The 16,149-nt window shown below is 47.8% G+C and overlaps 2 protein-coding genes across 9 annotated transcripts in view; both read right to left on the minus strand.

The window, feature by feature from the left end:
* Positions 1 to 15,909, minus strand: part of lrrfip1b (leucine rich repeat (in FLII) interacting protein 1b) — a 33,030-nt gene extending 17,121 nt beyond the window's left edge. The window contains exons 1-8 of one of the 9 annotated variants that reach the window (XM_044187437.1): positions 14,984 to 15,876; positions 11,203 to 11,289; positions 8,977 to 8,994; positions 8,690 to 8,737; positions 7,367 to 7,411; positions 3,451 to 3,501; positions 2,301 to 2,378; positions 2,036 to 2,071 (exon numbers count right to left, since the gene is read on the minus strand). In XM_044187437.1, the coding sequence (XP_044043372.1) occupies positions 2,036 to 2,071; positions 2,301 to 2,378; positions 3,451 to 3,501; positions 7,367 to 7,411; positions 8,690 to 8,737; positions 8,977 to 8,994; positions 11,203 to 11,289; positions 14,984 to 15,073 (453 nt within the window). In that variant the 5' untranslated portion in view covers positions 15,074 to 15,876. Of the gene's footprint in view, positions 1 to 2,035; positions 2,072 to 2,300; positions 2,379 to 3,450; positions 3,502 to 7,366; positions 7,412 to 8,689; positions 8,738 to 8,976; positions 8,995 to 10,169; positions 11,153 to 11,202; positions 11,290 to 14,983 lie in introns of those variants that run through there. The other 8 variants (XM_044187427.1, XM_044187431.1, XM_044187428.1 and 5 more) reach the window with 8 other exon arrangements.
* Positions 1 to 16,149, minus strand: part of LOC122871907 (NLR family CARD domain-containing protein 3-like) — a 752,187-nt gene that overhangs the window by 414,754 nt on the left and 321,284 nt on the right.

Below are 16,149 nucleotides of genomic sequence, written 5' to 3' on the forward strand. Positions count from 1 at the left end.
GCTACAGACTCTTCATCACTGCTACCGTAACCTGAGGACTCTTCATCACCGCTACAGACTCTTCATCACTGCTACAGACTCTTCATCACTGCTACCGTAACCTGAGGACTCTTCATCACCGCTACAGACTCTTCATCACCGCTACAGACTCTTCATCACCGCTACTGTAACCTGAGGACTCTTCATCACCGCTACAGACTCTTCATCACCGCTACTGTAACCTGAGGACTCTTCATCACCGCTACAGACTCTTCATCACTGCTACCGTAACCTGAGGACTCTTCATCACCGCTACCGTAACCTGAGGACTCTTCATCACCACTACAGACTCTTCATCACTGCTACCGTAACCTGAGGACTCTTCATCACCGCTACAGACTCTTCATCACCGCTACAGGCTCTTCATCACCGCTACAGACTCTTCATCACTGCTACCGTAACCTGAGGACTCTTCATCACCGCTACCGTAACCTGAGGACTCTTCATCACTGCTACCGTAACCTGAGGACTCTTCATCACCGCTACAGACTCTTCATCACTGCTACCGTAACCTGAGGACTCTTCATCACTGCTACTGTAACCTGAGGACTCTTCATCACCGCTACAGACTCTTCATCACCGCTACTGTAACCTGAGGACTCTTCATCACCGCTACAGACTCTTCATCACCGCTACCGTAACCTGAGGACTCTTCATCACCGCTACAGACTCTTCATCACCGCTACCGTAACCTGAGGACTCTTCATCACCGCTACAGACTCTTCATCACCGCTACTGTAACCTGAGGACTCTTCATCACCGCTACAGACTCTTCATCACTGCTACCGTAACCTGAGGACTCTTCATCACCGCTACAGACTCTTCATCACCGCTACCGTAACCTGAGGACTCTTCATCACCGCTACAGACTCTTCATCACCGCTACAGGCTCTTCATCACCGCTACAGACTCTTCATCACTGCTACCGTAACCTGAGGACTCTTCATCACCGCTACCGTAACCTGAGGACTCTTCATCACTGCTACCGTAACCTGAGGACTCTTCATCACCGCTTACAGACTCTTCATCACTGCTACCAGAACCTGAGGACTCTTCATCACTGCTACTGTAACCTGAGGACTCTTCATCACCGCTACAGACTCTTCATCACCGCTACCGTAACCTGAGGACTCTTCATCACCGCTACAGACTCTTCATCACCGCTACCGTAACCTGAGGACTCTTCATCACCGCTACAGACTCTTCATCACCGCCATCAGAACCTGAGGACTCTTCATCACCGCTACAGACTCTTCATCACCGCTACTGTAACCTGAGGACTCTTCATCACCGCTACAGACTCTTCATCACTGCTACCGTAACCTGAGGACTCTTCATCACCGCTACAGACTCTTCATCACCGCTACCGTAACCTGAGGACTCTTCATCAACCAAAGTACATGAAGCTTTTTACTAAATTAACTGTTTACAGTTTAAATAAATGTAAACTTTATTTTACAATATTAATTTGTTACATTAAATAGTTTACAGAATTCAATTTTAGTTTACAAATGAACAAAGTTACGTTTTCAAAACTGTTTCCTGTTTTAGAGCCTTGACAGATAAAATGATCAAAATCAAACCAATAATCAATAATCAACTTGTTTTTGGGTCGGTGTTTTCCTAAATTAGCATCCCAATTAACCACAGTTAACGTCAATTACAGCTACACCTTGCTAACCAAGCTAGCGTTAGCTAATAACGTAGCGTTTGCTATGCTGCGTAGCTCCACCCCCTCGTCCAAATATGGCCACTGGTTGTAAAAAACCAAGATGGCGACGGCCAAAATGCCAAAGTGGAGGCTACGCCCACTTCTGCTACACAGTCCATGAGACAGTCAAAGCTTGTTTAAACCTTCACAACTTTATTTAAACTCTCGTAAAGATCCAAGCACCAGGCGAGTGCGACTGAATGTGGGCGAAAGCGTTTAAAACGATGATCTGAACAAACGACGTTTTAATATTTTTTTAAACAACAAAAAGAAAAGTTGACTTACTTTATCCAGGAAGTCTCTGTCAGGCCTCTCCTCCACCTGAACACACAAACACACACTTTACCCATCGATCGGATCCATGTGTTACCATGGAGACACTGTATTTAAAGAGCTCCGTTCAGATAAACTTTATTGACTGAAGCTGCTTGCGGACAGTTATTGATTAGTATGTTGACAGAAAAGTGAGAAGAAAACAACAGAGTGAAACACGAGAACCAGAGGGGAGAGGGGGAGACGGTCACACAGAGACCCAGAGAAGAGAGCTCACCACTGGGCTCGCACGGGCTGAACTGGCCCTGGAGGAGGCTCGCGAGCTGGAGCCCAGAAACCCACTGTAGTCTGAAGGCTGGGGGAGGAAGGAAGTAGGGAGGAAGAGAGGGAGGAAGAGAGGAAACAGCTGTGTTAGTCCGTTTATCAGGACGTAAACAGAACGTGACTCATACCGGTTTGGTCATTTCTGTCCCGGTTCGGCTTCACGAGATCTTCTGACAGTAAACTGAACGTTTTAAACTGTTTAAAAAGTCCAACAGGTCTCATGAAACTAACAGGACTTAGTTTCTAAACATAAAAAGGTGCAGTAACAGCAGCTCCGATTGGCCACACTAATAGCAGCCAGCCAATCAGAGCTCCTCTTGCTGCTCTGTGCGCTGATGACACAAACATATTTCAGTAAAGAGATCGACACGTGGAAGCTGCGAACGACGATGAAGAATCTCCTTTAGTTTAGCTTTAGTGCATTCGTTTCGTGATTTCATTTTGATATTGATTCGTCCCTAATGAGCTCATCTTCACGTCTACTTCTACCCGACAGCGCGGACACGAACGACAAACAGGAAGTGACGTCAGAGAGCGACCCCGTAGCCGAGAGAGCGAGGAGCTGCACCAGACTTCACTCGTAAAACAGCCACTTTTAGCTTCAGTGAACAGACCGGCTGACCGTGTGAACTGCGTCGACACTCTCGTCGTTATAAAGAAGCTGACGGCGACAGGATCATGTGACCTGCGGCTGTCATTGATTATTGATCAGGTGCAGGCGGATCATCTGCTGTGTGTTTACTCTCTGACCTCTGACCTCAGCAGTGTGTCGTAACGCGCAGTTGCCTTTTATTAGGTCGGACTGTGGGAGGGAACGCACACACACATTAACACACACACACACACATTAACACACACACACACACACATTAACACACACACACACACATTAGTTAATGTTAATGTGTGTGTGTGTGTGTGTGTTAATGTTAATGTGTGTGTTTGAGTGTTAATGTGTGTGTGTGTGTGTGTTAATGTTAATATGTGTGTGTGTGTGTGTGTGTGTGTGTTAATGTGTGTGTGTGTGTGTGTGTTAATGTGTGTGTTAATGTGTGTGTGTGTGTGTGTGTGTGTGTTAATGTGTGTGTGTGTGTGAGACTCACCCTGAAGCTTCCTCGACTCCCCACAGACATCCTCTCTTCATCATCTGACATCTGCAAACACGAACAAACAAGAGTTCAGCACGCAGACAACAGGAGACTGAGACCAGTCTGGTCCTGGTCCTGGTCCTGGTCCAGAACCTGGTCCTGGTCAGGAGGCTTCTGCGTCGTATTAACCCTCGTGGCGGCTTCATCACATCTAAACTGTTGCGTATTCAATGAGAGCTTCTTCATGGACTCCGGGTCCTGCTGTTTTAACTTCCTGAACACAAGCAGAGAAACTGATCAGCGATCAAACTAAATGATCGGATCACTGACTGACGAGTCCAACCAGACCTCAAACCTGTTTTCTATCACAGTACGTGAACCTGTGCAACACCCCACCCACGCTCGCCGCTCCAGACCCCATCCATGCCGTCAGCCGCTGGACGTGTAAACCCACATCAGTGGCAGGACGGATCAGGTGGACCCGGACTCAGACTCGATCCTGGTCCAAAGTCCCATCCTGGCGTGACGTGGCAGGTTGTCCCGGTCTATCGAAGGCACTGAACAGAGCTGTTGACCTGTGAATCTGGTCTCTGTTTAATTTTATTCATCGCCCCGTCGTCTGCTGTGCTCGTTCAGGTCCCAACGCAATAAAACACGGAAATATCAACCTGCACAAATATATAAAACCTGGGCGGCTCTCAGTGACCGACCACCCACACAAATATATAAAACCTGGGCGGCTCTCAGGGACCGACCACCCGCACAAATATATAAAACCTGGGCGGCTCTCAGTGACCGACCACCCGCACAAATATATAAAACCTGGGCGGCTCTCAGTGACCGACCACCCGCACAAATATCCTGTAAAACCTGGGCGGCTCTCAGTGACCGACCACCCGCACAAATATATAAAACCTGGGCGGCTCTCAGTGACCGACCACCCGCACAAATATCCTGTAAAACCTGGGCGGCTCTCAGTGACCGACCACCCGCACAAATATCCTGTAAAACCTGGGCGGCTCTCAGTGACCGACCACCCGCACAAATATCCTGTAAAACCTGGGCGGCTCTCAGTGACCAACCACCCGCACAAATATATAAAACCTGGGCGGCTCTCAGTGACCAACCACCCGCACAAATATCCTGTAAAACCTGGGCGGCTCTGGACCAACCACCCGCACAAATATATAAAACCTGGGCGGCAGCTCAGTGACCGACCAAACCACCCGCACAAATATCCTGTAAAACCTGGGCGGCTCTCAGTGACCAACCACCCGCACAAATATATAAAACCTGGGCGTAAAACCTGGCGGCTCTCAGGGACCAACCACCCGCACAAATATCCTGTAAAACCTGGGCGGCTCTCAGTGACCAACCACCGCACAAATATATAAAACCTGGGCGGCTCTCAGTGACCGACCACCCGCACAAATATATAAAACCTGGGCGGCTCTCAGTGACCGACCACCCGCACAAATATATAAAACCCATGGCTCTCAGTGACCAACCACCCGCACAAATATATAAAACCTGGGCGGCTCTCAGTGACCGACCACCCGCACAAATATATAAAACCTGGGCGGCTCTCAGTGACCAACCACCGCACAAATATATAAAACCTGGGGCTCTCAGTGACCGACCACCCGCACAAATATATATAAAACCTGGGCGGCTCTCAGTGACCCCGACCACCCGCACAAATACAAATATATAAAACCTGGCGGCTCTCAGTGACCGACCACCCGCACAAATATATAAAACCTGGGCGGCTCTCAGTGACCAACCACCCGCACAAATATCCTATAAAACCTGGGCGGCTCTCAGTGACAAACCACCCGCACAAATATATAAAACCTGGGCGGCTCTCAGTGACCGACCACCCGCACAAATATATAAAACCTGGCGGCTCTCAGTGACCGACCACCCGCACAAATATATATAAAACCTGGGCGGCTCTCAGTGACCAACCACCCGCACAAATATATAAAACCTGGGCGGCTCTCAGTGACCGACCACCCGCACAAATATATAAAACCTGGGCGGCTCTCAGTGACCAACCACCCGCACAAATATATAAAACCTGGGCGGCTCTCAGGGACCGACCACCCGCACAAATATATAAAACCTGGGCGGCTCTCAGTGACCGACCACCCGCACAAATATATAAAACCTGGGCGGCTCTCAGGGACCAACCACCCGCACAAATATCCTGTAAAACCTGGGCGGCTCTCAGTGACCAACCACCCGCACAAATATATAAAACCTGGGCGGCTCTCAGTGACCGACCACCCGCACAAATATCCTGTAAAACCTGGGCGGCTCTCAGGACCGACCACCCGCACAAATATATAAAACCTGGGCGGCTCTCAGGGACCAACCACCCGCACAAATATCCTGTAAAACCTGGGCGGCTCTCAGTGACCAACCACCCGCACAAATATATAAAACCTGGGCGGCTCTCAGTGACCGACCACCCGCACAAATATCCTGTAAAACCTGGGCGGCTCTCAGTGACCGACCACCCGCACAAATATATAAAACCTGGGCGGCTCTCAGTGACCGACCACCCGCACAAATATATAAAACCTGGGCGGCTCTCAGTGACCGACCAACAAATATATAAAACCTGGGCGGCTCTCAGTGACCAACCACCCGCACAAATATATAAAACTGGGCGGCTCTCAGGGACCGACCACCCGCACAAATATATAAAACCTGGCGGCTCTCAGTGACCAACCACCCGCACAAATATATAAAACCTGGGCGGCTCTCAGGGACCGACCACCGCACAAATATATAAAACCTGGCGGCTCTCAGGACCGACCACCCGCACAAATATATAAAACCTGGGCGGCTCTCAGTGATCGACCGCCCGCACAAATATATAAAACCTGGGCGGCTCTCAGGGACCGACCACCCGCACAAATATATAAAACCTGGGCGGCTCTCAGTGACCAACCACCCGCACAAATATCCTGTAAAACCTGGGCGGCTCTCAGTGACCGACCACCCGCACAAATATCCTGTAAAACCTGGGCGGCTCTCAGTGACCAACCACCCGCACAAATATATAAAACCTGGGCGGCTCTCAGGGACCAACCACCCGCACAAATATCCTGTAAAACCTGGGCGGCTCTCAGTGACCGACCACCCGCACAAATATATAAAACCTGGGCGGCTCTCAGTGACCAACCACCCGCACAAATATCCTGTAAAACCTGGGCGGCTCTCAGTGACCGACCACCCGCACAAATATCCTGTAAAACCTGGGCGGCTCTCAGTGACCAACCACCCGCACAAATATATAAAACCTGGGCGGCTCTCAGTGACCAACCACCCGCACAAATATATAAAACCTGGGAGGCTCTCAGTGACCAACCACCCACACAAATATATAAAACCTGGGAGGCTCTCAGTGACCGACCACCCACACAAATATATAAAACCTGGGCGGCTCTCAGTGACCAACCGCCCACACAAATATATAAAACCTGGGCGGCTCTCAGGGACCAACCACCCGCACAAATATATAAAACCTGGGCGGCTCTCAGGGACCGACCACCCGCACAAATATCCTGTAAAACCTGGGCGGCTCTCAGGGACCAACCACCCGCACAAATATATAAAACCTGGGCGGCTCTCAGTGACCAACCACCCGCACAAATATATAAAACCTGGGCGGCTCTCAGGGACCAACCACCCACACAAATATATAAAACCTGGGCGGCTCTCAGTGACCTGCCACCCGCACCCCCTCGTCATCAAGTCATTAAGCATCAGATCAAAGCCGAGCTTCCTAATGAAGCGTCAACGTGAGCTCGTCAGCGGGACGAACGGCGAAACGGGCGGCTGATATTGTGGTCGCTGTGGGAACAGACTGATGAGGAGGAGTGGAGAGGAAGAAAATAAAGACAGATGAAGAGATACAGACCGAAGCGTGTCTCCGCGAGTGGCGAGAATACCGCTCACTGTCCTCCTGAAAGGCCACGAAGAAGAAAGACAACAGGCAAGTTAAAGAGCTGAAACTGTAGAAGAAGAGTGACAGTCAGGTTTCCTCTGAACACGTCTGGTTTTATTACACTCACTGTTCATCATCTCATTAATACACAAGCCCACTAAGGCCTGCTGCTGCCTGACAGACAGAACCCAGGGGCAAAGCACACAGGCTCAGCTGAGTAACCTGGCAGACATGCTGAGGGGAAACACAAACCCTGCAGGTGCTTAAAAAACTAAAATCAAGGCAGGCAGACAGGCGGGCAGACAGACAGGCAGACAGGCAGAGAGACAGACAGGCAGACAGACAGACAGAGAGACATGCAGGCAGGCAGGCAGACAGACAGACAGGCAGGCAGGCAGGCAGGCAGGCAGACAGACAGACAGGCAGGCAGGCAGGCAGACAGACAGGCAGACAGACAGACAGAGACAGGCAGGCAGGCAGGCAGACAGAGAGACATGCAGGCAGACAGACAGACAGAGAGACATGCAGGCAGGCAGACAGGCAGACAGACAGGCAGGCAGGCAGGCAGGCAGGCAGGCAGGCAGGCAGGCAGACAGACAGACAGGCAGGCAGACAGGCAGGCAGACAGACAGGCAGACAGACAGACAGACAGACAGGCAGGCAGGCAGGCAGGCAGACAGAGAGACATGCAGGCAGACAGACAGACAGAGAGACATGCAGGCAGGCAGGCAGACAGACAGGCGGGCAGGCAGACAGACAGGCAGACAGGCAGACAGACAGGCAGGCAGGCAGGCAGACAGGCAGGCAGCGTGCAGCTCAGTCACACGTGTTCGAGGATGGTAAAGTGTTCTGCACGCGCTCAGATTATCTGCCAGACGTGGATTAAACAAGCGGTTAATCCATGAGAGTCTGTCTGAGCACTGCAGCTGCTTCCTGCTGACATGAAAACCTCCTAACTGTCCCAGTGGGTAAACTGGGTCATGGTGGGTTGGACTGGTTTGACCTTTGACCTCCAGCTGCTCGGCAGCACAGACACCGAGGAGGTCAGCTGACTTCAGTCCGATTCCCAGGATGAACCATGACCTCACTGCGTGTTTTGTTATTAATAACATATAAAACCACCAATTATCTGCAGGGGTCATAATGATGTCACTTCCTGTTGTTTGTTTAGAGGTCAATCACAGCTGATCAGAGAAATCAGCTTTAAAAGATATGAGGTTTTCAAGAGTCAGACAGCAGCTCATACAGAGTCCTCAAGAGTCCTCAAGAGTCCTCAAGAGTCCTCAAGAGTCCTACCATCCACTGTTCAATGTGACCCCACTTATTATCCAGACCATAATACTTCTGCAGGAGGAGGAGGAGGAGGAGGAGGAGGAGCAGGAGGAAGACGAGAAAAACGTTAGAACAAGATGAAAAATGAAAGTTCAGGTTTCAGATTCAAAGAGATAAACAGGCGTGTTTGTTTGAAACCTCTTGGCGTGGCAGGCGGGTGGGGCAGTAAACCCCACCCGGCCGGTTCTCCCAGAGGACTAAAACAAACACAGCAGCTCATATTTAAGGTGGAATGGAGGAGTTAGTCGTACCTTGTGGCTGTGAAACAGCTACAGCGGGCGGGAGGAGAAACGAGAGGAGAGACTGAAGGTTAGAAACGAGAGGTCAGAGGTCGCAGGTGTGTCAGTCACTCGCTGTACAGTTTCAACACACCTGTCCACCTGTCGGAGTTCGACTTTCATGCTCAAACAACAGCTTTTGTTTACATTATATAATTTTACACGATGCCACGTCGCATCATGTTGTGTCATGCTATATATCATACAGTATACATGCACTTCAACTGCTTTCACTGCTTCAAATTCAAGTCACACTTTAACTCCTTTCAGCAGCGTCACTTCCACTCCTTTCAGTGCCATTACTCCCACAAAGCTTCAAAGAAACATTTCGTGAACTGCCACTTCAGCTGAAAAGTTAGAGCCAAAACATTTGAAAGAAGTCGAAGTGTAACGTGAGCAGATTGTTTTTGTTTCACACGACTCGCATTTAGAAACGAAGCGTTGAAATAAGCGACTTTTACCAGAAATAACCCATGTGATTAAACCAGTAAGAGTCGTTTGAGCCTCTGATTGGTTGGTAGGGCTGTGCTGTATCTCAGAAAGTGTCGTTTTAATTCAGAGTGAAGTGTTAAAGATTCAGTTTGACGTCAGAAACTTAAAGGGCCGTTACACGACGTCGGATCAACTCATCAGAGCAACGTTTGATTTCACAGCTGCAACAAAACAACGAAAACTTTCAAACTTTGGGATTTTCAGAAATACTAAATAATATTATTAACTTGATTTATTTGATTTTATTATTCAACATGAGCAAATTCCACATCCAAACTTTTAAAATCCACTTCTGCTGTTAGAACGATCTGTTTTTAAACTATGATTATATAAATATTCTGCTACCATCACAAAGCAAGCGCTTCGTTTCTATAATGAAAGAACATTTTCTTCTTCCGTTGAACAAACTTTGTCTCAATGACGTTTTTCTTGTTATTAAAAACACAACAGCTGCTAATAAATCTTGTGATTATTCTTGATAAACTAAAACTAAAGCTTTATAAACACACGTCACTGTAACTGTCATGATGTGAACATTTCCTTGATGCATTTGCACAAATACAAACCAGCTAAAATCTTATTTTGGTCAAACGTTCGACAGCAGCTGCTGTACTTTAGTTTTCATTTCTAATGAAACAGTTAACGTCGAATAAAACAATAATAAAGCTACTCACCAGAGTGAAAAGAGGAATAATGAGATCCAAACATCAGCGAGTCATGAAGCTGCTGACTGACTGATGATTAAAGCACTTTTACACTCTGTTACCTCACACACGGGCTGACCTTTGACCCCAAACTCACTTCAACTCTGCAGGATCACACACACACAGGTAAACTCACCTGGAGCGGATTACAAAACCTTTTAAAAATAATTAGAGATTCAGTTCCAGAAACATTTTAAAAAGGTTCAATCAGTTTATTGATTTAGTTCAAAAGGTTTTATTAGATTAGAAACTTTAGTTTAATAACATTTGATGCCTACAGCACGTCATCGGCTCTACACACATTTCAACCCAGATGCGTCTATTGTCCGCATCGTGTGACACTTCAATTTCTCTGTGCGAAGTTTATCAATAAAGTTTACGTAGTTTGGACCCAAAAGTACTGGAGCAGTGTCACTTCAGCTGACGCCCTCGACTTCTTTCAGTGCTATCACTCCCCCAAAAAAGCTTCAAAGAAACATTTCTTGAACTGCCACTTCGACTTCTTTCAGTGCTATTACTCCCCCAAAAAAGCTTCAAAGAAACAACATTTTATGAACTGCCACTTCGACTTCTTTCAGTGCTATTACTCCCCCAAAAAAGCTTCAAAGAAACAACATTTTATGAACTGCCACTTCGACTTCTTTCAGTGCTATCACTCCCCCAAAAAAGCTTCAAAGAAACAACATTTCTTGAACTGCCACTTCGACTTCTTTCAGTAGTTGAATTTTACCTAACACTAATTATTTTCGTACATCTGCCACTTCCACTTCTTTCAGATGTTTTGACAGAAACTTTTCAGCTGAAGTGCAACAGAAACATTTTTATTTAGACTTTTTACAAGTTTGCTTTCAGTATTTGCTCGCGCTGTTGTGAATCAACAGCCAGTCGGACGATTCTCCTCGTCTCCTAGCAACAACACAACAGACCCTCTGGACCAATCAGGTGACAGGATGTGATGTGTGTTGACTTGTATAAAGTGATTTCAGAATAAAAGCCTCTTTACCTCTTTCTGCTGTCGCTCCAGCTCCTTCATCCTGATCTCTCGAGCCTCGGCTCTCGCCGCTCGCTTCGCTGCCAGCCTCGCCTCCGCCTGAATCACAGATCAACGTTATTACTGATTATCAATAATCAAACATCACTTCTTTAAACGCTTAAAGTCAAACTCTCCAGCTGATCTAAAAATATATAAAATGTAAAAATAACCTCTAAAGTCGTGAAAACGCTGCTCGTTTGTCAATAAATAAAATCAATAAATAAGATTAACTGAGAACCAGCAACGTTAAAAGCTGATTAAACATCTTTCACTAACATGTTGACAGAAACGGGATGAGATTCAATAGTAATCAATAAAATATTAAACCTTACTGAACCTTATTGAACGTTACTGAACGTTACTGGACGTTATTGAACGTTACTGAACGTTATTGAACGTTACTGAACGTTACTGAACATTACTGAACGTTATTAAACCTTATTGAACGTTACTGAACGTTATTAAACCTTATTGAACGTTACTGAACGTTATTGGACGTTATTGGACGTTATTGAACGTTATTGAACGTTATTGAACGTTACTGAACGTTATTGAACGTTATTGAACGTTACTGAACGTTATTAAACCTTATTGAACGTTACTGAACGTTACTGAACGTTATTGGACGTTACTGAACGTTACTGAACGTTACTGAACGTTATTGAACGTTATTGAACGTTATTAAACCTTATTGAACGTTACTGAACGTTACTGAACGTTACTGAACGTTATTGAACGTTATTGAACGTTATTAAACCTTATTGAACGTTACTGAACGTTACTGAACGTTACTGGACGTTATTGAACGTTACTGAACGTTATTAAACCTTTTTGAACGTTACTGAACGTTATTGGACGTTACTGAACGTTACTGAACGTTATTGAACATTACTGAACGTTATTAAACCTTATTGAACGTTACTGAACGTTACTGAACATTACTGAACGTTATTAAACCTTATTGAACGTTACTGAATGTTATTGGACGTTATTGAACGTTACTGAACGTTATTAAACCTTATTGAACGTTACTGAACGTTATTGGACGTTACTGAATGTTACTGAACGTTATTAAACCTTATTGAACGTTACTGAACGTTATTGGACGTTACTGAATGTTACTGAACGTTATTAAACCTTATTGAACGTTACTGAACGTTACTGGATCAATCAGTTCAAACTGCTGTCACACTTTCTCATCAATACACTCCGTGACCATGAAGAAGAACTGCGACGTCTCGCATATAACAACATTTCAAAGCCAGTCCAGTTATTGATTACTCTGATCAGTTTTAAAGGCTTTAATATTTTTATTTTGTCTCTTTATGAACATTAAGAGACTTTTATGTTTTTCTTAAACTTATTTTAATAACAGACACAAACCAATTTACATGAAATAATTAATTAATTCTGTTCCATCAGTTTCCTCCAGCAGGGGGCGTCTCCCTCTCCACCTGTCTGTCTCCCTCTCCACCTGTCTGTCTGTCTCTCCACCTGTCTGTCTCTCCACCTGTCTCCCTCTCCACCTGTCTGTCTCTCTCTCTCTCCACCTGTCTGTCTCCCTCTCCACCTGTCTGTCTGTCTCTCCACCTGTCTGTCTCTCTCTCTCTCCCTCTCCACCTGTCTCCCTCTCCACCTGTCTGTCCCTCTCACTCTCTCTCTCCACCCGTCTGTCTCTCCACCCGTCTGTCTCTCCACCTGTCTGTCTCCCTCTCCACCTGTCTGTCCCTCTCTCTCTCCCTCTCCACCTGTCTCCCCCGTCTGTCTCCCTCTCCACCTCTCTCTCTGTCTCTCCACCTGTCTGTCTCTCCACCTGTCTGTCTCCCTCTCCACCTGTCTGTCTCTCTCTCTCTGCAGGAGGAATGTGGACCGTCCACCTGTCTTCCCACCAGGAGACACACCTCCATCACCATGACAACAGCACAGAACGAGTAGAAACATGCGGCTCGGCGGCACGATGAAGAGCAGAGTGAGGAGGACGATGATGAAGAGATCTGTGTCGGCCTCGGCAGCTGATGCAGATTAATGTTCGTGCTGCTGCAGAGGATTACAGGACGGAGGTCACACACACACACACACACACACACACACACACACACACACACACACGCACACACACGCACGCGCACACACACACACACACACGCACGCGCACACACACACACACACGCACGCGCACACACACACACACACGCACACACACACACACACACACACCAGCTCTCCCAGTAGGTCGCTCACTGAGGACCAAAATCACTCACACCAGACTCCATTCAAAAGTGACAGGATTTAAACGACAACAGTCCACAGAGCTCCTGTGTGCAGCCGAACAAACAAACCTGAAATCTTCAGTTAAAATAAGAAGTTCAGTAAAACACAAAGTTTTAGTCCGAGATGAAGATGATCAAACTAAACTGCAACACGTTTTTAGTTTTTAAAGCTAAAATCATCAAGTGTTTCGGTGTGTATCGTGTGTGTATGTTACAGAAGCTTCTCTCGCCGCAGCGCCAACATGGCGGCGCGTTGGAACCAGCCGGTCGGTCCGATCCGTCTCAGGATCAGAAGCGTTCGGGTTCACGTTACTGCACCGAACGCATGACTGCAGTGCATTGTGGGGGATCTACACCTGCAGTCACCGTGGTCGTTGACTCGCTCCCTCACGACCGATGAAACGCAGCCCTGAAGTCTGCGGAGGGTCGACCCGGCGTGCAGCAGCGAGACGCCGTCTCTGCCTGGTCCTCGGGGGCCGGTCCTCGGGGGCCGGTCTTCGGGGGCCGGTCTTCGGGGGGCCCGGTCCTCGGGGGCCGGTCCTCGGGGGCCGGTCCTCGGGGGCCGGTCCTCGGGGGCCGGTCTTCGGGGGGCCCGGTCCTCGGGCCTTCGTGACGTGTCACACCTGTTACGCCGATGACACACCGATCTATTTCTCTGCCAAAGCGGGAACGATCAGTTCCTGCCTCACCTGAGCTGTTCATGAGCGTCATTCCACCTGTCGTTTATTTTTACTTTATTTTGTGTTTTTCTTTGTTTAAACTTTGTTTCTCCAAAGCGAACAAAGTACTGAACTGTGTGTGTTCACCTGTGGGACACACCTGTGTGTGTGTGTGTTCACCTGTGGGACACACCTGTGTGTGTGTGTGTGTGTGTTCACCTGTGGGACACACCTGTGTGTGTGTGTGTTCACCTGTGGGACACACCTGTGTGTGTGTGTGTGTGTGTTCACCTGTGGGACACACCTGTGTGTGTGTGTGTGTGTGTGTGTTCACCTGTGGGACACACCTGTGTGTGTGTGTGTGTGTGTTCACCTGTGGGACACACCTGTGTGTGTGTGTGTGTGTGTGTGTGTGAGAATGTCACTGAACCTGTTTCCTGTCAGCTGCTCTCAGATCAGCTGACTAACCATCACCTCCACCTTTCAACAAATAAACTTCACTTCCTGTGCGCGCTTCACAATAAAAGCGTTCTAATCACACACACACTTTGTTAATTCTTACGACTTCCTGTTTATATAAATAAATAAAATACTACAAAATAAAAGAAACAAACACATTGAACTGACTCACTTCCGTCAGTTTATTTATTGTTTCCTTCTGCGTGTCATCTATTGATCCACTTTGATTACCGTTTATTGATAATGAATGCCATTTGAGTGACGTGTGATCGGCCCTCCCCTCTCAGGTGCTTCCGGTCACAACATTACAGGTCCTCCACAGTAATAACAATAATCAATAACAGTATCGATAAGCAGCCTCACCTCCCGTGCGACCTGGCTGAGCGCATCGTCCTCGGCGGTCAGCTTCTCCCGGTTTGGGATCCTCTTCCGGCCTGGCCCCTGAGTCCCCATCGTTCAGGACGGTTTACCGGGAGCCGAATTATCCACGAATGGCTCCTGTAGTCCGGAACATCCGGACCCGGGTCTCAAAGCAGGAAAAACACCAAATAAAGCTGTCTGAGTTCAAAAACTGTGATTTTCCTGACACGGTTCGGGATCCTCTTCCTGCCCCTAACTCAAGTCCCCATCAATCGGGAGAATCTTCCCGGGGCCTTATCATCCACAGAGGGCTCCTGCAGTCCGAGACCTGCGCCAGTCAGGGTCCAGGAAACCCGGAATGAAGCAGCTGAGGTGTGGAAACACGGGGTTTTCCCGACGCTGTTCGGCGGACTCACGTCTCTCGGCTCCGGATCCGGATCCTTAAGTCTCCATCAGTCGGGACGTTATTATATTACTACCGGGGCCGAATCGTCCAAAGGGTCCTGTAGTCCAGACACACCCGGACTCGGGGTTCGTTAGTGGAACAAGACTGAATAAAGCTGCGACTTATTAAAACGTGTGTTTTCTGAAGCTAGTCGGCTGCGGGCCGAGCCGCCGCGTTCGTCCCGGTTTAGCTAGCTAACGTTAGCCAGCGCCCGACCGTCGCACCGGAAACCCGGAGGGGCGAAAACAAGAGCGGCCACCGGGAGCAGAGACCGGTCGTCGGTAACACGGCCGCTGAACTCGCTAATCCGCCATGACAGCAGGAGCAGAGACGCTCCGGGAGCCTGAAGGGAGCGCGCGGGTTACGGCGTCAGGTGAACCGCAGGTGGGCTGGCCCCGGACAGACAGGCAGCGTGCTCTTATTGTGGAGGGGAGGAAGCTCTCACTGTCAACGGACTCACCGGAAGGGCCAGTTTTCAAAATAAAAGCTGTATAATAAATATTTTAATGGTTTTATTTCCTCACATTTTATTTTTAATCGATGTAAAAACATGTTTCTACGTTACAGTATCGATCTGTACTTTCATTGATAATCAGGTAAAAAGGAAATGTTAATAATAACAATGCTGATACTCGCAGTATAAATAATATTTGTTAATTTATTCATTTGGTATTAATTAAAACTTTTGGTCGTAAGGACACAACATGGTGAATTATGGACTAGC

Source organism: Siniperca chuatsi, linkage group LG24 (genome assembly GCF_020085105.1).
Source record: "Siniperca chuatsi isolate FFG_IHB_CAS linkage group LG24, ASM2008510v1, whole genome shotgun sequence".
In the NCBI taxonomy this organism is placed as follows: Eukaryota; Metazoa; Chordata; class Actinopteri; order Centrarchiformes; family Sinipercidae; genus Siniperca; species Siniperca chuatsi.